The sequence below is a fragment of the Lichenostomus cassidix genome, chromosome 1 (genome assembly GCF_008360975.1).
Source record: "Lichenostomus cassidix isolate B80296 chromosome 1, HeHo_3.0, whole genome shotgun sequence".
NCBI classification, from domain to species: Eukaryota; Metazoa; Chordata; class Aves; order Passeriformes; family Meliphagidae; genus Lichenostomus; species Lichenostomus cassidix.
In genome coordinates, this window is record NC_139479.1 from 97,339,567 (window position 1) to 97,360,113 (window position 20,547).

Consider the following 20,547-nt stretch of genomic DNA (forward strand, 5'->3'; position numbering starts at 1 on the left):
AAAGGGTTAGTCCATGCTTTTGTGTAAACATTATAGCTCTCTTAATGGCAAAATTCTGTTTGACTTCATGCCAGTTACACTGCAAATGCAAGTTGGGAGGATTTTCCCTTGTCATTGCAATCTTTTCCAAAGGCTGAACACAGAAATTTTTGTAGTGTTCCTGTAATTGTACCTTTTACAGACAGTACTAGGACTATGTTTCTAAAAGGACAGGAATACATTTCAAAGCTTTGCACTGTAAGTGGTGGTCAAATGAGCCTCGTGAAACATAAAGGCAGAGCCAACTTACATCATCCACTTGCTGTTCCAGCTTCACTTTAGCTTTGCTCAGTGTGTTGACCTTGTCCTCCTCTGCTTGTAGGTCATCTAGAACTTGCTGATGAGATTCCTGCAAGGACTTTTTCTCCTTGGTGAGTTTGCTGATATTCTCATCAAGTGTTGCCATTTCTTCTGTCAGATTTTTGACCTGTGTGACAAAGGAAGATGTATTTGTGAGACTTTGAAGGAAGGGATTATCATAACATGGCTCAAATGACTGCCTGGTCTGAACTTGTAAGCACGAAAACAAGAGAAAGAAAGGGATCTCTACTCTCCCAGCACCTTATGGCTTTTTGTGTTAAATTACCATCAAGGGAGTTAATGTCTGCTAGTTTTTGTTGTGGGTGTAGTACAATATTTCAAATATACTAATTTCTTTTCAGAGTCACTCCCATTGTGAGGACTCCAGCTTCTGATTCTCTCTGGAAGAAATAGGAGATGAGCTTTTTACATTTACAGGCTTTAAGGAGGACACGTGGAGGAATTCATGGTTACAGCAGAAATTGTTTGTGATAAATACATATCATAATATTGGCTTTTTGCAAATATTAAAATAGATACTATGTGTATAATTTTAATTTTTTACAAAGGTAGCCTTGCTGTGAAAATACAGTTGTGTAATGATGACCAATGCCTTTCTTTTTGCTAGCTAAGCTTAGACATAGTAGTGAAATAGCTGATATAGTTATGTTAGAATGCTTGAACTGCCTGCTTGAATTAAATAACATCCAAGGAACAGACATTCCAGCTATTAGCACCTGTTGTCTGCAGAAACTACAATCTAAGAGTAATAACATGACTAATTAAAACCACAACCAGAAAGATGGTGCATGTTCTGAAGAAGCATATCCAAAGAGAAGCTATGCTAAACAGTTCCTAGAACATGTAAATTAGTTCAAAGAAAAATTTGAATATGCATAATTGGTTATGAATGTGCATTAAACTGAAGAGTATGTAAAAAGTGTCTCTGTCAATACCAAGCATGCTTTCTGGCGGAATGCCAATCACCCAATGCTGTACTTTTACTATATCTCTGTCTCCTAAAGTCTTTTGTTAAAGTTTTAAATCCTAACAGGAGAGTAAACCTGGTTTTTCACATTGTTTACTTAAAAATGCCCCAAATAGATAAAATTCTTTGGCTGACTTGCAGCAAAACTCATTTCAAAAAAGGGAAACTTAGGCTCAGAGTTAACAATTTTTATCTCATAAGGTCAAATTACTGTATCTACTGATCCTTCAGTGTGGCCTGTCTAACAAACAGTGTAAAACCATCAGAAGACCAGTAGCAGTCATCATAAAGGTAATCCATGCCCAACCTCTTTTGAATACATGGGGAAGTTCTGAATGTACCTTGTTTTCAGTAGCATGCTTCTCTTTCTCTACTTTTGCAAGTGTTATTTCAAGATCATCAATATCCTTCTTGAGCTCAGAGCACTCATCTTCCAATTTTCTCTTCTTAGAAGTCAGCTCGGAATTCATCTCTTCCTCGTCTTCAACCCTCTCTGTCAGTTCCTTGACTTTGGCTTCCAGCTGAATCTTGGATTTAATCAACAAGTCGCATCGTTCCTCAGCATCTGCCAGAGTGTCTTGCTCCTGGTGTGGCACAAGGAAGAGGACAGCAATGACTGCCTGGCCTTTTCTCTCTGTCACTTGTCCCCTAGCCTGTAACTAGTCAGAGAGCCTGATCCAACACTATGGAAATAGTTGGATCAGGACAACATAAGGACAATTTCCTACTCTTGATTTCATAAGACTAGTAATTAACAGAGCAGAATGAGATAGTGGTGAGCATGGCTAGTCACATATGAGACTACTTCCAAGTGGTACTGCCATGGACATTGCCTTGTACAGAACCTGTTAAGATTTGCATTGCTAGCCTAGCTGGTTATATACTAAAACATGAGAACTTTTATTCACTCTAATTTTTGATAAGACTCTGACAAGATCAACAGCTTATTTTCCTTAAATTCCACCAACACTCTGGTCTGTAAACCTTTGAGTTTCAAAGAACACCTAATAAGTATATATGTGTCTACTCACAGCTTGGAGCTGGAGAAGCAAATCATTTTTTTCCTGAACTAAAGAGACTTGCTTTTCCTCAAGTTCCTTTCTCCGGGCTTCAGATTTTTCCAGGGCCTCCTTCAGTTTTAAGAATTCTTCTTTCATATTGGCCATCTCCTTTTCAGTTTCTGCACTCTTCAGGAGAGGCTTGATCTTAAAGAAAAGCTTCATCCAAGGCCAGTTCTTGACAGCCATAAAAGCACGGATGTTCCACTGAATTACAAGAAGGGCGTCCCTGGTTTAAGAGAAAACAAACAAAACTCCCTAAATCCTAGTCTGAATTTAAAAAGCAAGATCTTTTTTTTTATTCTCAGTCAGTTTCATAGGTTTGTTCTGAGCAATATTAGGAACCTGCACTAATTGCCAAGAGATACAATAAACTTCCTTCAGATCTCTTTATTTTTGGAGACATGAAAAATTTCCAAATCTCATTTTTCACCAGAGCTGCAGGCAGCTAATGTACAGTTGCTATTATTTTTATCACACATCCACTCAGAGCTTTTAATTTAGGGTTATCCATAGCCTTAGGGACTGTAATTAATGGCTCTATTCAACTTCTAATTAAATGGTAATTACTATTATCTGCTAAGATTTAAGGGGGTTTCTTCATACCTGCGCTCCACTATCTTCTGATACTCAATCCGCATCAATCTGCCGCGCGCTCTTGCCTGGATCATCGTTAGGATTTTTGCAAGTCTCTCATCCCTCATTTCTTCTAGATGGCCCAAGAGACCAGCCTTGAAGAACACCTGGTACATGCACAGATGTCAGTTCACCATAATGAAGGATTTAAATCAGAGTTACACAGATCTAGCTGAAATAGTTCAGAATGGTATTCTTATTGACACCTTATAAACTAGAAGAGTACAGAGGGCCAAATAGCACTGCATCAGGGGCTTGACTGTTCCAGAGTTGTTTTTAAACTGGGTTTTATCTTCCCAGTTTTGAATAGGCCAAACTATTTTATTGCCACAATACCTTTCAGCTGTGGCAGGGTTCCAAGTAGGTCAGCTGAACCACAACTCCTGACTCCCAGAAATCCCTGCTAATGGGATCATGTGAGAATTGCACATGGCCTCATTTCAAAAGCTGCAGCTGATCTTGTGGTCCATCTATGTTTGAATGTACCTATATTGTATGAAATAAGCTATTGCTTTACTGGGGGGCATGGAGCATCAGCTGCTGCTGTGTCCACTTGCAGAGTTGCTCTAATAAAAGCCTTGTGGGAAGTTGAACCAGAGAATTTAATTTCCTCTAGCACAGCTTACCTACTAAAACCTACTATCACTCTGCTGCTATTTTGCTGGTTTCTTCTATTATTAAGTCTCCATTGATCACCACAACTGGAAATTGCAGTGTCTTATTCTCAAAATTAAATACGAGATCTATCACTTTTCTCTTTACATAAGCAATGATGGTCTTCTCTGGTTACCTTGGTGTGTCCAAAACGGTATTGGGTATGGTCAACATCTAAAGATGCCATCAGTTTTTCAGCAGCTTTTCTGCTATCCACAAACTTATCCTCTGGGATTGCTCCTGGATTCAGGATGCGGTACCTGTTAATAACAGGTGAGCAATGAGTAAAATTGGCCTAGATTTTGCTTTGGCTTTTTCCCCCTCTTTCCTCAGAGCTTAAAAAAAAGCCCAAAACAAAAACACACAGGATAATCTCCTGCTTTGCATCTACACAGACACAAGGAAGAGTGGAATTCTTGTCAGGCAAGCTGAATGGAAAATAAACTGGAATGGAACAGGTGACATCACAGCTCTGCATTACCTTTGTTTGAAGTCAGCATAAAGCACCCTGTTTGGGAAGCCCTTACGGCAAATGCGGATGCCTTCCAGGACACCATTACAGCGGAGCTGATGCAGGACAAGGAATGCATCCATTTCACCTGCAGGGGAAAAACAAGGCTAAATTAAATGGAGTTCCTGCATAGGGCTTCATCTTCATTTCCCTGAGGAAATTGGAAAATGTAAGATGTCATCTCCTGAAAGAGCAACACCATTGGTAAAAAGCACAGACAGTATTTAAGTACAATCTGGTGACTCAGAAGTAAGTAATAGAATGACAGAGTTAAATATTCTAAAATGTTAAGACTATTGTCTTCCATACCTGGAGTTTTTGATTCATTTGGGATAATGCATCGTACGAAGTGAGGGGCTGTTGATTTTAGGTTAGTCATCAGCTTATTTAAATTTTCCTAGAACAGACACATTAAAAATAAGATTAGCAGTTTAGTGGAATTCCAATAACTTATTTCTGTGGTTTGTTGAAAAGTCATCTTTCTAAAGTCTCCTACAAAATTATAAGCTTACCAAAATTATTACAGAGAAATGTGTTCAAATAAACCACAGTACAATTTAACTTGATTACAGGATTCCACATGAATTTTAGCAAAGAAGACATGTGCTTCACCTACAACCCCAAAAATGTCAAAACCCAAGATGAACAGCATGCAAGATTCAGTACATTCAGTACCATCCTGTGGAGTATTTCTGTGAAGGCCACTGCATCTTTGCCTAGTCACTTCCCCACTCAGTGTGGAGAGCTCACCTTTCCCACCTGTTCCTCATAAAGGCTGGGGTTTTGTCTCCTGGCCAAACATGTTCCCTTTACTGGTCTTAATCAGACATGTCCCAGGCAGACAAGAAGCTAGCTCAGAAGAAGCCAACCATTCAGTGATCACCAAGCTCTGGGGAAAGTGTTTTGTGTAGTAAGAAAATGGAGACCATGGGAGGTGGAATGCAATGCCTCAGCACAACTGTGCAAACTGCAAATTTCTCATACACCAGCCAGGACAAATTGCCTGAGCTGGGTGCTACCAGCTCCTTATGTGCCTTCCATCTGTGGCTTATTAATTACTGCCTGAGTGCTCCTTCAGCCACCTTTCTACCTCTTCAGCTGGTAAGACACAGGTCTGCATTTCCCATGATTTTCCTTCACGGGGAGTATCTCCAAACAAGATGAAGTGACATGACTCGTGGGTAACTACATCTTTCCCATCCTGAGGTTTACCTACATTACAGCTTCCTCAATGTTACCCACAGAAATGTAATAATGCTAAAATAATGGTAAAAAGATGGTAAATAGCCCCATTTTTCCTCAGGCACGATCTTACTGACAGCTTCCACCGGGAGCACATGCCAGTCCCAGTAGAAGGGAATAAATGAGGGAAAAAGAGGCTTTATGCACTTCATTCAACAACTTTTGTTTCCCATGACTGTTCTAACCCTAGGATCTAATTACAAGCAGTAATCAGATAGGGACTAGCAAATTACTTGTAATCAGTTCCTGTTCCAAAGACAGGGATGAAGCTGTAAGCCACAAAATAAGTGCTGAAGATTGTTGGCAACATTTTGTGATACTTTCTCAAACAAAGTAAAAAGAACAATCTCCTGACTGCTCCAAGATGATGAAATGGAGCAGCCCCTGTCATGCAGTTTTAATAGAAGTGTATTTCCTTAGCCAAGGTCAATAACCCTGTCCACGAGTCAGATTTCAATGTTGGATTTCAACTTTTTCTGGTCCATTACAATCTTTAACATTCTTCATCAACACATTGTCTTAACTCAAACTGCCAGGTGAGGAGAGGTTACAAACCTTGTGCAGCGAGGACACTGTTTGGAAAGAAGCACCTTTCTTGCGTTTCTTTTCTCCACCCTGGTCACCTAAGGGGGAAAAAAGAAACATAAACCAATCTGGATCTCAGCAAGGGGTGCAGGCAGAGTGTGGGAAACAGAGAATTTTAATTGTGCTACTCCCTTTGACTAAAAGGTGCTGATTGCTCAAATATTATACAAGAAATTCTGAACATCGTGTGTGATACATCACACATTTGCAGCTCTCTGTCCATAGTTAGGAATTTTGTCAAAGACCACTGTAAGCTTTCTGGATTGCATTTGCATTTCAGATCTATGCTGCATCACTTGTTATGCAGAAAAGTCCATAAATATGAATAAGGCTGAAAAATAACTTTTAACAAAAGTAATTTGTAGTTTGTTAAAAGCCCCATAGGGTGAGATGATGCAGAAAAAAAAAATTAAAAGAAAAATAATGCTTCTAGAAAATTTATACTGCACATTGTACTGCATAGAAACTGGTTCTCTGCTATGCAGACACTGAACTTGTGCAAGAAAGATTTGTCTGGAATAGAGGGAAATAAATATTTGTAATTTTAGATATAGTAGCTTTGCATCCCCTGAATTTTGCTTAAAGCTTCAGAGTCAAAATCACTCAAATCCTCCCAAGGAATGCTAGCTTCTGACAAGACCTTTACAAAGTTTCACAAGTTTCAGACATGACCCAAAAATGTACAGCAGTTGCTGCAGCTTTCTGAGCAGTGGGCCATTAGATCATTCCCAGGAGGTCTGTCATTCTGTCACCTGTCAACAAAAGTCAACATAAAAGGAGAAGTGAAGAGTGCAATATGCTTGATGCAGTTATCCACAGCCTTTCCCCCTTCAGAAGGTGACACTGCTGAGACTGGAAAAGGCTAATCTGGACAGGCTGCTCCTTTCTCCTGACACCAAAGAAAAGCAAGGTAGTATTCTGACAGACAGGAATATCCACAGGCAAATAGGCAGTTAGTAATGTGCAAGGATTTGCTAGTGGCAGCATGTTTCTTATTTACATTCAGCTTCATCTCATTCCCATTACGAAGTCTTCAGCCTGCTTGTTTCCTAGGAAAGTGTCATATGATTCATGGCAAGAGCATCTCTTGAAATGAGGTTGCTAATAAACAGACTGTAAGTGATTGCATCTTCAGGACATAAGAGCTGTATCTTTGTAATGAATACCAGTTATTCACTTAAGATCCATTTTCTGGATGTTTGCTACTTGTCTTCTCACAAATAAAAGAGTTTTGTGTCCTCAGATATACATCATTACATTTTATATTAGTAAAATGTACACGATCAATTAAAAAAACCAGCAGCAAGCAAAAAGGAAGACATATTGGCAAAGCTTTCTGCTGTGACCAGTGTGGAATGGTGTTCCAGTACCTCTAGTGTGTACTTGCTACTAATCCAATAAAATACTCACAATTCTCTCTTAAAATTGGCATTTCTTATTTATTTCAGGGTGGCTAGCAAGAAGTACTACAGCCTGGGAAACAAGAGCTGTTCTTGTTCATTGGCCTTTATGTACACAATCTTTTGTGCAACACTTGGCTGCATATCTGAACACTTGCATGCTCAATCCCACTGGATTGTTCACAACACAGTTTTCCCTGCCAAAGTCGCTCAGAGGTACTATACATTCAAACTCGCTGAGTTAATGGTCTCCTTCCTATAACTGGCAAACTCCTACAGATGCTGTGCACATCTAAATAATTAGTCACTGCTTCATCTAGCACTGAGGCAATTGTAGTTGAGAGAATTGCTTAGTTTCTGAAATTCATTGCCAAGCACACATCCCAAAACCCAAAAAGAGCTGGTTCTGCTTACCGCTGTCAGCACCAACGTAGCTTTCAAACAAGCTGGCCAGGAGTTTGTTGGATGATTTCTGGAAAATACCTACTACAGTTTCATTAAGGGGGTCCTTGTTCTTCTCAAGCCACCCAATGATGTTGTAGGGAACCTACAGCAAGGCATTGAAAAGAAATCAGAGGTTGCAAATGTTTCCCTTCAGAACAGCCAGGAGTTCTTTGTGGTTTGGCTTGAAGCCCATGACTTTTTGTGAAGAGCTCTGCTCAGAGCAGTACCAGCTGCCTGGCTTTTCACCACTTCCCCCCCCAGTTCTCTGCTTCCTAATTCCCAAACCTCTCTTCCCAGTAATTAGCATCTGAATCCCACATCTCCCTTCCAAACTATCTGGTCCCTACATCTTCTCATGGGCTCCATGTTGTTATCTGTAGAGATACCAAATGGCATTGGTGTCCCAGGAACCCTATTAATAAGTACTGAAGTACTTATTAATACTTCACTTATTAATAAACCACACAAGTAATAATTTAGCTTCCAAATAGCACGCTACACTGGAATAATTAGAGTTTTCTAACAGAATCTTAATGATTACAAACTAAATCCAGGACTTTGCCACAGCTCTGTTTAGTGGGAAAATATGTTTCATTATCAGTACCATAAGGGAATAGAAATTCTAATTTTCTTTGCTGAATACATTAACAACTACAGATAAGTACCAAGATCAGCATTATTTCTTTTATTAATACAAAATTAGCTTAATGCTCAATTATAATTTGAAATTAACAGCATCAGGTAAATTCCTGCTCTGCTATGCTGAGGCTTCTTATCAATCATAGTTTGATTAAAAAATTCCTATGACTCTCTGAAATTCTTTCTGCCTATCTGGCCTGAAAACAGAGCTCTGAAACTGGACAAATTTTGGCTCAGGTATCACAGTACTGGATTATGTTCTTGTTCACATCATCACCAGTAAACCTGTAAACTGAACCACCACCACAGAGCTAACCACACTTCCTATTTCTACTTTGACACACTGGTCCTAAAATAAGTAAAAAGTGATGTAATTTTTTTAACTGTCCCTTGATTTATGGGGGAAATTGAAATGAATGAAAAATTAGTTCATTTTTCCAGGAAACCAAGGAAAAAAGTCAGATGCTGCTGCTGTTTAATTACTAGTCTTAATCTGATTCTACACAAAGTGATAAAAGCAAAGCAAGGCATATTTCCAGCAAAAGTACTATTAGCCTTCCTCAGTTTATTTAATTCTATTTGTGCATCTAAGGAGCAGATGTCCTGGAGTCTGGTGGCATCTTACTCTGCTGCAGCACTTGTGCAGAGAGAGTAGATGTTTGCTTTTCTCCTCACTGTTCCTTTCTTCCCCTTTTCATCCTTCCCACCCTCCCTTGTTGTGTGCTACAGCCAAATCCCACCTGGAAACCTTCTGATACAAAGTCTACCTGCCAGCAGAGGAACTTACTGCCCCAGCATAATGAAGGAGTTCAAAGTGAGCTTCATATTTCCTTTTCTTATCCGGCCTGGGCTTCTGTAAGTTGGGTGACTTGCCAAGATGGTTGTCGTAGAGCTTGGATTTGAATGTCATATCTGTCGCTTTTGGGAACATGCACTCCTCTTCAAGGATGGACAGGATTCCCAGTGGCTGTGGATTGAAGAACATCTTTGTTGGAACATCTTTAGGCTACCTGCTTTCAGTGGCTATGCAGCCTGTAAGTGTTATCTGATGGAATTTTAAGCCTGTAAAATTTCTTCTCCACCTGAAGAGGAAGCCTTTGACTATGCTGTTAAGATAGTGAGCACCCCTTTCACTATTCACTGTGTCACCTTTGACTACACAGTATGTCACTTCTCTCTTAGGAGGCTTTATGATGATTTCCAGAAAGGGTTTGATTGACCTTTCAAATGCTAGTTGGACCAACTAGGATTTTATCATTCATGTCTCAGGAAGAAATGAATGAACTTCCTAGCAGTGGGCAGATTGGTTTTGAGGGACTAAAATCATGCACAGATATCCTGCCCTTGGATAAGAAAATTATCAAATAGAAAACCACTTAATAATGTCTTTCTACTTCTGCTGTTACAAATCTCCTGCTAATGCAAGATGCAAAATTTCATGTTTCCTCACAGAGCAGCAGGGTTAAATGCTCTGCCATAAAACATGGTAGAAAAAATGATACAGAGAGGTGATACAGCAAGGGACAGCTGTCCCCACCAGGACCACATTATACTCACAAAGAAGAGAAAAGGAAAGGCATATCCTATGCTGGGGAAGTGGTGAGGGGTCTCTTTCCTTTTCAGTGTAGGAAGAGCACAAAGGACTTTGCACATCAGCATGTAATGTGAGAAAGATGAGGCTCACAGGAGAGGTGCAGGGCATGAGACTAAAACATTGCATTTGCCCTGGAAAGCTGATGAATTTGATGTTAAGCATATATGGTGCAGGCTAAATGGAGGAACAGCAGGGACAGAGAAAGATAAAAGTGCAAACCAGGGAAGATAGAGCTGTACAAATTACCAGTTACACCTTGTTGGCTGCTGTTGTCTCTGTAAGGCAAACTTACAGAGGTAAAGCTGAGTAGCCACAAATACTTATTTTCCTTTGATTCTGTACTGCAGGTAGAAAGGCAAGAAACTTATCATGATGTTCATCCTACTCTGTTCACTGGGCTGTAAGGACACATCCAAGGGATCATCATGAATAAAACCAATTCAGTAAGTACTCCTTAGCATATACACACCTTCTCAATCAGATCAATGCAGGCCTGCAGGTCCATGCCAAAGTCAATGAATACCCACTCAATGCCTTCCTTCTTATACTCTTCTTGCTCCAGGACAAACATGTGATGATTGAAAAACTGTTGCAGTTTCTCATTAGTGTAATTGATGCACAGCTGCTCAAAGCTGTTAAACTGCAGAAAGAGATAAAAAAGAAGCATTTGCATTGCAGTTAACTTGGTGGAACAGCAAGAAGGAAACTGTTTAGAGCCCTAAGCATATGAAATGTTGTCCCCAGGAACTATTGGCATGTCCAGCCAAGTGGGTTTTATATGTGTTCATAAAAAAACCAAAAAAAAACCCCATGTAAAATCATATACACTATTTGCCTTATGGCTTTCTCAGCGCTTTGCCTTCTGTTCATTTAGAAACACCCAGCCAAAGGCTTTCTCCTGGCATCTGTTATGTCCTTCCACCAAGTCCTCACACATTGATACTCACATCAAAGATTTCAAACCCAGCAATATCCAGGACTCCAATGAAGAACTGTCTTGGCAGCTTGGTGTCCAAGGTCTTGTTGATACGGACCACCAGCCATTTGAACATTCGATCGTACACTGCCTTGGATAAGGCCCCAACAGCATACAGAACCTAGAATACATGTTTCAAAATACCACTGTGTGAAGCAAAATTCACTGTGAAATACAAGGGTTTCAGTGCAGTAGCCTGTTTAAATGTCTGTTTACAGCTTAAATGAAATTTCACAATGGTTTGTATAATCACCAAGGCACAGTTAATACTACACACAGCTTCTCTGCTGTACTTCCTTCAAATCACTGCTATATATATGTATGTGCACTAACATTACATAAAGTGCTCTCAAAGTACATCTTGGGAAACAGCTGGACAGCAAGTTCCAGAGGTTTTAATCCATTATATTTCTGTGGAAGTAAGGTATCAGAAAGCTCACAGGCCAAATGCCAGCTATGATGCCCAGAGCTACTGCCAGAATAGGGGGGAGGTCTATGCTCAAGTTGGTCATTGACATTTGTTTCTAATTTTTGAGGGATTCTACGGCATGAGCAGGCAACAGGAAAAGTCTGTCCAAAGTCTCTTCTTTAGCCCATTAGGACAGATCTCTCTGTAGCAGTTTTCTAATTTCTGAGCCTGTACCACAGGCTGTCTTTAAACAGCAACTTTCATTGTAACCAAAATGCTTCTTCTAAAATAGCATCTTCTACCATATTGCTACAGCTGCAGCATAGCAACCCAAGGACTTTTTTTCCACTAAATTAAGAGGATACTGTAAGTGGCTATTGCCTTTAGCTAATTGAGGTCACACAGAGATTAAAATTACATGAATAATGAATGAGTGATGAGTGAATAAATAATCCACGGCTCAACTCTTGTAGGTAACTATTCTCATCCAGAATTAGCTATCAATCCCCATGTGGTTTTAGTGCACCTGGTTTCCTGGAGTGGCTGCTACTAACACATCAGAAAAACAATTCTGTCAAAGGCAGTGCTGGCCAATATTCCTTTGTCAGTCTCTTCACCAGTTTTTCTACTTTTCACCGTGTATTCCCTCAAATTTGGGGATATAAAATGGGAACAGGTACTAGAGGTTCATGTTAATATTTCTAGCAACTGTCTGTCTCTCTGAGATTTTACAGGCAAATCCTCAAGGCTTGCAGGACAGGTATCCAAATGTCCTGAAAGCTTCTCCTTACCTGTTCAACACTTTGGCCTTTGGTCACATACTCATTGCCAACTTTCACTCTAGGGTGCAACAAACCCTTAATCAAGTCAGAGGAATTGATTCCCATCAGGTAGGCAGCTTTGTCAGCACCTGGTCAAGAGAAACAAGGTTTCAATTAGCTTTAAACCTCTACATGAAAGCATGCCCAGCTAAAAAAAAAAATAAAAATTAAGTACATTCACTTTGAGAGACAAACTGGATAAAGACCTTGGTCTTTTAGTGATTTGTGTTAGGTGTGCCTGTACTCTGCCTTGTGGTAGGTCATCTAACTAGCTCTATACCCCAATTGCTGCAAAAATCTCCCTTAAGAAACTCTTCAGGTTTAGGGGAAAGAACATATCTCCACACTGGTTATAGACAGTTTCAGGTGCAAGAGAAAGTAAAGAAGCAAGATCTGAAGTCATGAAAGTTTAGGCAGCAATATTTCACAACCATTTTGCGCAAAAGGTCTCAAAAATGGAATCTGATCCTGTTAGTCTGGCTGTGTCTGTTCATGTCCTGCTGAGGAAGGTTACCCACCACTGAACAAGCCTACTGGAAATACAGCACTCTTGGCTGAGCAGGAGCTACAGTGTGCAAGAACAAAGCAAATGGGCTGCTGCTTCCTCAGCACAGTGCCTGGTACACGCCAGACTTTTGAAGGTGAGGAGTTATTTTAGGTGATATTCTTACTTTCAGTGCCATCAGCCTCTGCCTGCTCTTCTCTGGGTCTTTGTTTGAATTTCATATTCCCAAAGTGCATGATGGCACCTGTGAGCTTGTAGGAACCAGCCTTCTCGTCAGGCACAAATCCCAGGATGTCCATGGCTTGCTGTGAAAAGGAAACACAGATATTTCAGACTGCCCTGCTCAAAAGCAGTGGTGTTTTGCAGCCCCACAATCTACCTTTGTATGGCAGATATTGCTATCCTGCCAAGGGGTGTTATCACCCAAGGCAGCCACTGGAACACCCTGAAGACCCAGCAGTGGCAAGGGAGCCAACATAGAGCTCTCTTTACCTTGCAGTTTATATATAAAAATTATTAAAAAGGACATTACATAGAGCAAGGCCAGATTCAAAAGCATGACAGTTTATGAGGCCTTCACAGCCTAAATGCTACTAAGACCCAATCCTGCTTTTGCTTTAGTCCAATAGTGTCAGTGACAGAAGTCAGGCTCTTCCCAGAGATCTGCCTCCCCAGCCTAGGAAACCCAGCATCAAATCCATACAGACTTACATCTGTTGCCAACAATTCTTCTCCATCATCCAAGTTGTCCACTGTAACTACTCCTTGTGAGCAGAAGTGGTAGTCATATGGGTTGGTAGAGATCAGTAGCATATCTGTAAAAGAACTGCCAAGGTCAAAACTGCCATCCATTCAGGCTATCCTCAAAAATGTAGATGGAAAAATCAACTGTGACCTACATTTGTCTCTGCACAACTGAGTTGTTTAGTTGTTTTTATTTTAATGACTTCAGGGCAGAAACCGACTCTCTTATTCTACTGTTTTAGTCTGAAGATGTACAGAAAGTGTGAATAAAAAGGATGTGGGAATATAGCATACACATCTATAAAGCATGTATTGCAGTATTTTGAGTTCATAATTTTCTGTATAGCCCTACTTTCTGCCTTCCATACCTTTGGGGATAAAAATCCCATCTAAATAGAGAGGAGAAACAATTTTAGTATGATCCAAGACAGAGAGTTTAGGCATGGCTTCCCATTTTTATAAGACTCACAGAATAATGCCTTCCAGCACCCTTTGCAGAAGACACTTTGGCTTTTGATAAACAAAATTCAGAATATGGCTCACTCCATCTCACATCTTTCCTTTATATCAAAACACAAAAATGCAGCTATTTTCTACAAGGCTAGCTGGCTCCAAAAGTACAGGCAGAGTACCTGCTTCCTTAAATCAACTGAAAGTTTCACCCACATTCAGCAGACCAAGGTTTGGTCTAGATTTCAATCTTTTATATGCAGACACATATCCTTACATGTCTAAATATGTATGTATGTAAATATATGTCTCTCCATATATGTTTATATGAAATCTGATTCTCTATAAGCCTGTCCTACTCTGCTATGTAGTCACTATGATATGTATTAATTATAGTTATGCTCATCCATACTTACTGACATTTATACTTATCCATATTTAGATACAGATGTGTTTATACACAAGCACATACATTTCTTGTCTACAAAACACAAGTCCCTGTTGGTTTCAGCCTGTTCAAGAGCCTGCAGATGGGCTCCTGCTGGCCAGTGAGGTGTGTGCTGTTGTGGGGTATACAGAGACTTTATGAGAAATAGTGCATTTTCCCAGCACAGGGATTCTCACAGAAATCTCAGTGCAAAGCTTCCTTGAAATCTTTCCCATAATTGTTATTAATTAGGCCACATAAAGCTTAGAGTGTTAGAGACTTGACCACGCACTGTCAGGATAATAAGACTTCAAAAGAGATTATGATTGCTACGGCTTAGTGGGAGTTTAGAAGAGCAATAAAGTGACTCTCCAATGTATTTTACAAAATGTGCTCCTTCAGAGCACAGATGGAAGTCAGCAAAGCACATCGCTTAAATAACTAGAGAAGGTTTTATTCACAGCATTTAGAGATGGGAGCAGAGAGAGCTTGGCCCCTCTCTGCCCTTCTCCAGCGTGTCTGTGGGACCACACTGAGCCAGGGGAAGCTTGAAAGGGGTAATCGCCACATAATCAGCAGCAGGCAGCTTTGAATATTCTCTCCTGCTACACAACATGCTGGGATGCCAGTTTTGTCACTTGGGGCAGAAAGAAGAAACTAGCTTTTCTTCATGGACCTATAAGCAAATCTTCTTGTATGTGAAAATCTGGATAATTAAAGTTTTATCACCACAAATGCTTTTGGAGGCATGGCATTTTCCAGATGTTTTGAGACCTTGGATTACGCAAATTCAGTGTGACACTTTTTGCCTTCATTGTGCTATATTTTGAAAGTCCTGCCTGAATCTTACTCCCATTAGATTAATCTGTAATATGAGAAAAAAGTCTCTGCTGCTGCCACTGGAACAGCATCTCTAAAAGATTGTATTTGACAGAGGAAGTTCAGTTTCATCAAGTGGAAGCATAAGGGTTTTTCTGCACATGGGTTTGCCCCTAACCCCTCCTTATCCAGTCTATTGAGTTTCAGGTTCTTAAAAGCTGTGGATCCACATAATGCTTACCCAGTAACTCTGGTTTCTTTCCTGATAGGATTTGGTAGAAGATATGATAGTCTCTTTCACCAGGTTGCTGGAAAATCACTCGGGATTTCTCCAATAAATCTAGTTGCACAAAGGAAAATTCAGTGAGAAAGGCTCTCACAGCTTTCAGATGAGCAATTGTATTTTTTAAAAGGAGAGAGTTTGCTGCTTACAAATCTCAATGTCGGCAGATGACAGCTTGCCTGTAGTTCCAAAATGGATTCGGATAAATTTACCCTAATTCACACAGAAGAATATTCTAATTAGTGCATATAGTATACACAGAAGGAAACAAAAGATGCTGCTTAAAGGCAATCATTTGGCCCAAAGAATCAGTTTATACCAGCTCCTTGGCTTTGCCCAGGCATGTTTTCAATGAAGAATATCAAACAATCATATTACTGTCTTCCAAGTCTAAATCTGTATGTAGAGCTATGTAATCTGCTTGTGGAGAAAGGATAAGAGTGTACTTATCTACCAGGCTAAGATATGGCAAAGCACATGGCTTCCAGTTGCCTGATGCAGATTTCCTGTAATGCAGGACTCAGAACAATAAGCCTGGGCTTAAGACACACAGGCTCCTTTTTTGGCTTCTCCTCATCTGCAGTCCTAACTTACATGCAACTACTTATGTCAGAAGAGCACTGTGATTTTACACTGCTTTGCCCATTAAATTTACATATCCATCCCTCCCAATTCATAAAAATTTAGTGGTTTTAATTTAGTTTCTCATATTCAAACATATGAACTTTAAAAAATAATTAATTTCTGTTCCAGCTGACAAGCTCCTTATACAGTTGTGTAGCTTTATAGATGCTTACAACCTCTGATCCTCTCCACCCCTTCCAATTTAATTTTTAATAGGATTTGTTAGGGAATCATGGGCTCCAAACTCAGGCTTGTCGTCCTCATGCCAGTCCTTTTGGACCTCTGGGACAATGCCAACCAAATGTGGCAGAGGCAGAGCCCCCAAGAGGATTGCTCTCCTGCAGACTTCATGGAGAGGAGGAGAGGCCCGAGGTGATGGCAGCACGGAGGGACAAGCAGGGACAGCTCACTGAGCCAAAAAGGTAAATGTAATGGCTCAAGGGTAGCAGTACTGCTGCAGGGTGGGTCTGCGGGGGGGAGGATGTGGGAGGGAACAGGGACTGTGGTGTATTTGTGACACTTAGTGGCAAAGTACAGCTACTGTAGGAAGGGCGAGAGACAGGCTGGTGGAAAAAAGGGTAGGAAAATAAAGCAGAGGCAGCTCTGGGGAAGATCTACCATTGCTCTTCAAAGGACTTGCTAAAACCAGCCTTTGCTTGTTTTCTGTTCATTTTAAACAATTTAAACAGTTTAAACTGTTTAAAATGATTCAAGCTTGATCTTTCTTTGTTTCTCTTTATTTTTAATCATTTCAGGAGGGGGTTTTTGTTAGATCCTACTATGTTATTCTTCCACGCTGTGGAAATCCAATAATTTTAGTGGACAAAATGCAATCTATGAAGGGATTATGACCTAGGTGTTATTAATTGGCCATTGTTGAATAAGACATCACTAGATTATGCTGCAGACTTACGAAACGTGAGGAATTGTCATTTCTCAGGGTTTTGGCATTTCCAAAAGCTTCTAGGGCTGGGTTTGCTTGAATGATTTGATCCTCCAAGGTTCCCTAGAAATCAAGGTTGAAATACTGTTGAGAAACTTACAGGCCACAGACTCAGCTGTCGGCTCTAACTCAGCCATGCATTCGCTTAGAGAGTAGAGCCTCTGTAGCAAAGTGATTTATTTAGCTTCACCCCAGGGGCGGCACAGTGTGAATGGCAGAACAGCGAGACCATCAGTCAATTATGAGTGCTTAAAAGGCCTCGAACATTCTGCTGCTCCCTACTGTTTAGCTTTGCTGATTTATATCTTGTGCCATCTGCATGAGACAGAAATCACCGAGTGTTCTGCGGAGCATGTGGGGACATCCGAGGGAGGAACGTGTGTGGGAGAGGGGCTACTGGAGACAGTGACAAGCACTAGAATGCATTTGATTTGAAAGCACCCAGAGCTTGCAATAGTTGGGATTTTTGGAGATGGGAAAAGCTTTAACTGTGGCTCACAGAGACTTCAGTTTGGGAAGTGAACGACTTTTCCTGCCATTGTTCACCGGGGAAACACACAGAGTGAAGTGCTGAGACTCGTGACACATCTGACAGAGCCCAACACCAATTTTGCCAGGGAAAAAAATAGCAATGCTGATGACTTACCCCAGTTTTGGTAGCTGGCTGTTGACAAAATAGGAACACAATGGAGAGAAAAAACAGAGAGAATGTGAATAGTAACTAACACAAAGAACAATACAAAAGACAATACAAGAACAATTAGCAAGGTTAGCTGTCTCGTGGGCACCCACACACCAGCAGTGCTTTTTGAAGCCTTCAAAAAGCACGTGTGGCTGTGACTTTGCATTCACTATGCATCACTATGGTGCAAAAACAGATATTGCAGCTGGAAGATGTTTCATGTAGTTTATCAGCTCAGGTTGCACTTCATTTTCATTATCATCACCCTTTTCTTTCCCCAAATAATCCAAAAGTTCAAGTACAGCACATTCTTATTGCCTAGAACTAGTCTGTTTGCATTTACACTCTTTTATTCTTGCCACCTGGCAGCTGTCTCTTTTCTCTTTTCCCTTAGTTGGTGTTTTGGCCCATCGTGGGACATCCCTAGCGCAACGCCAGGTAGATTTCTGCAGCGGAGGTTAAAACAACAAACTAGGGGTAGGAGCACCATTGTTGCATGAGCAAACCAGGTTTTAGACACCATGATGAGCACCAGCCTCATTGCATGCAGGAAGCTGGCTTTGGAAAACTGAACCATTTGTTAAGAAAGCCTTGCAGGCCTCAGGAAAACATATATTAGATTTTGATGATGTGAGTTCTGCATACAGACTTGAAGCTGATTGCTGAAATTTTGGCCTTATAAATACAGTTCATAGGAATCAGTTAATTCACCACAAAAGAGCACTGAACCCTTCAAGTGCAATGAAGCTCATAGCAAATAAGCTCATAGCAACACAAGATAAAAAGCAGCGTGATTACAGTATTCACTCTAACCTTAGAGTGCACTTATAAGCAGAACAGCACTTATCCAAACAGAAATACAGAAAAGCTGTTTAAAAAAAATCTTTTGTCAAAACAATCCTTTTTTTGTGGACAAAAAAGCTTTCAACAAAACAGACATTTTGATGAGAAGTTATAATCCTAGTCTCTTTGGTGACTATTTTCCATTTGAAAAGAAAAATTCTTATTCTTTACAGTCTCCCCATCTTTTGACCAGCTTTAACACAATCAGAAGGATATTTAGCACACACAAAAACTGAAACTCTTGGGGGAAGGAAAAGAAAAAGAAAGTGGCAGCAACAAGCATCTGTCCAGAACCAGAAGTGGTGTCTCTGATCCATCTGGAGCATGGCAAGTTCATGTGTGCATTGCCTTTCTACCTTCAGAACAGCATGCTCTCAGCACTGCAGACTCGTGAGGTTAGCTGTACACAACAGAGGAAACTGGGAGTCTGAAATGAGTCAGCCACCAGCAGACTTACATTCTTTTTGCCAGTTTCACCCAGGGCTGCCACTGTGGCAAAGTACTGGATGACTCGTTTTGTGTTGACAGTCTTGCCAGCACCGGATTCTCCGCTAGAAGAAGGGGAAGGAAACAGGCATTGCTCAAACAGCTGCAACTCACCCTTTTAACCCCTGTCCAGCCAGCTCCTCCCCTCAAGGCTGTTCTCACACTCACTGACTCTGGTATCTGCAGCCTGTTGCCCAACCATTTCCGTGGAAATCACATCACACTGACTGAATGAAGAGGTGAAGTCCTATGATAGCAGTAACTTGTACGTCATGCAACTGAGCTCAGAAGTTCCATACAAACCCACGTGACACTGAGCTTTTTTAGGGGCATGAAGTTTTATTACAAACATCCAGACTATCTGGGGTACACCTATATACAGTTAATGAGCTAGAAAAAGTAGAGAAAAGCCACAGCAATTTGCCAGCATCACCCAGGGGCACATGTAACTTAGTAGAGACACCCAAGTCTCCTTCTTTCATGCTTGCCAGTAAACATCACACCTCCTCCTTTCTACCCTGGTCATCTCCCTCTCTAGATGCATCTACACAACACTCTGAAATACAGCTTTCAGCAAGAGTAACCACACTGAAAAGGAGTCCTCTGTGCCCAAAGAGGATAGCCACAGAAGGGCTAATCCTGGAAGGAGCTGTTTTAATTGCCTGCTGATTTGTTTTCATGCCTACATGGAATGTTCACCAGATGGGGATAAGAAATGGGCCAGGCTCCATCAAACCTTTAGCTACTCTTTTCTTGTGGAGCTCAAGTTAATCATCAGATGACCACATTGCCAGTTACTCAGCTTGAGTCAAGTTCTAGGCAATTTAGCTGAGATTTTAAGAGTCAACTTGTATTTTATCAGGATTTTTTTCTTCAAAGTTTTTCACAGCAACAGAGTCTCAAATCAGTCAAAAAAGAAGCACTTACGTGATCAGCATAGACTGATTCTCCCGATCTGTGGAGGGGGAAAAAAGAAAAAAGAGACAAACTTAGTAGGGTGTACAAACCACTTATTATAATTGCAAACAAGTACCAGAATCAGTCATGCAAGGACAGGAGAGAATTACATGAAGCAAAACCAGAAAGATAAAAACTAGTATCATCTAGAATGATTTCCAGAAGTGCAAGTTCCACCTCTGCCCTGAATCCTCCTCTTGTATTTTGCTCAAATTGGTATTAAATACCTGTCATTTGTACACATTCATCTCTGTCTGGGAAACTATAATAAAGGAAGTAATTTCCTGTTCTCAAAACATTTATTCTCTTACTCCTGAGTGTGTCTTTGCTCACGTCTGACCTTTCTGCTCCTGCAATACTAGACCAACCCAAGTAATTTTGCTCTTCTTTCACAGGCTGCTCCTTAAAATGCATGTGTCCTCCTCTTCAGTTGGCCCTGCTGCTAGAATAAAGCAGCCTATTGTCCAGGCCTAATTGCCTGATCAGAA

General features: G+C 40.6%; 1 protein-coding gene and 2 long non-coding RNA genes across 5 annotated transcripts in view; 2 read left to right on the forward strand and 1 right to left on the reverse strand.

Annotated features, from left to right (window-relative positions):
• The window catches only part of MYH15 (myosin heavy chain 15), a 45,688-nt gene that overhangs the window by 20,415 nt on the left and 4,726 nt on the right, over window positions 1-20,547 (reverse strand). The window contains exons 5-25 of one of the 2 annotated variants that reach the window (XM_085072792.1): window positions 20,030-20,057; window positions 19,074-19,167; window positions 17,738-17,755; window positions 17,062-17,154; window positions 15,674-15,737; window positions 15,483-15,581; window positions 13,513-13,616; window positions 12,968-13,106; window positions 12,267-12,385; window positions 11,038-11,187; window positions 10,560-10,730; window positions 9,284-9,463; window positions 7,828-7,960; window positions 5,984-6,051; window positions 4,496-4,583; window positions 4,157-4,274; window positions 3,812-3,935; window positions 2,992-3,128; window positions 2,359-2,614; window positions 1,669-1,911; window positions 290-466 (exon numbers count right to left, since the gene is read on the reverse strand). In XM_085072792.1, coding sequence (XP_084928918.1) covers window positions 290-466; window positions 1,669-1,911; window positions 2,359-2,614; window positions 2,992-3,128; window positions 3,812-3,935; window positions 4,157-4,274; window positions 4,496-4,583; window positions 5,984-6,051; window positions 7,828-7,960; window positions 9,284-9,463; window positions 10,560-10,730; window positions 11,038-11,187; window positions 12,267-12,385; window positions 12,968-13,106; window positions 13,513-13,616; window positions 15,483-15,581; window positions 15,674-15,737; window positions 17,062-17,154; window positions 17,738-17,755; window positions 19,074-19,167; window positions 20,030-20,057 — 2,603 coding nt within the window. Of the gene's footprint in view, window positions 1-289; window positions 467-1,668; window positions 1,912-2,358; window positions 2,615-2,991; window positions 3,129-3,811; window positions 3,936-4,156; window positions 4,275-4,495; window positions 4,584-5,983; window positions 6,052-7,827; window positions 7,961-9,283; window positions 9,464-10,559; window positions 10,731-11,037; window positions 11,188-12,266; window positions 12,386-12,967; window positions 13,107-13,512; window positions 13,617-15,482; window positions 15,582-15,673; window positions 15,738-17,061; window positions 17,155-17,737; window positions 17,759-19,073; window positions 19,168-20,029; window positions 20,058-20,547 lie in introns of both variants that reach the window. The other variant, XM_085072783.1, reaches the window with a different exon arrangement.
• LOC146445374 (uncharacterized) lies at window positions 462-7,438 on the forward strand. The gene is made up of 2 exons (XR_014854782.1): window positions 462-552; window positions 702-7,438. It is a non-coding gene; the product is annotated as an uncharacterized LOC146445374 (long non-coding RNA).
• LOC146445375 (uncharacterized) lies at window positions 9,405-20,357 on the forward strand. Of its 2 annotated transcripts, none has more exons than XR_014854784.1 (3): window positions 9,405-9,530; window positions 10,438-10,533; window positions 18,168-20,357. It is a non-coding gene; the product is annotated as an uncharacterized LOC146445375 (long non-coding RNA). The 2 variants fall into 2 exon arrangements; XR_014854785.1 differs by having other exon boundaries at window positions 18,790-20,357.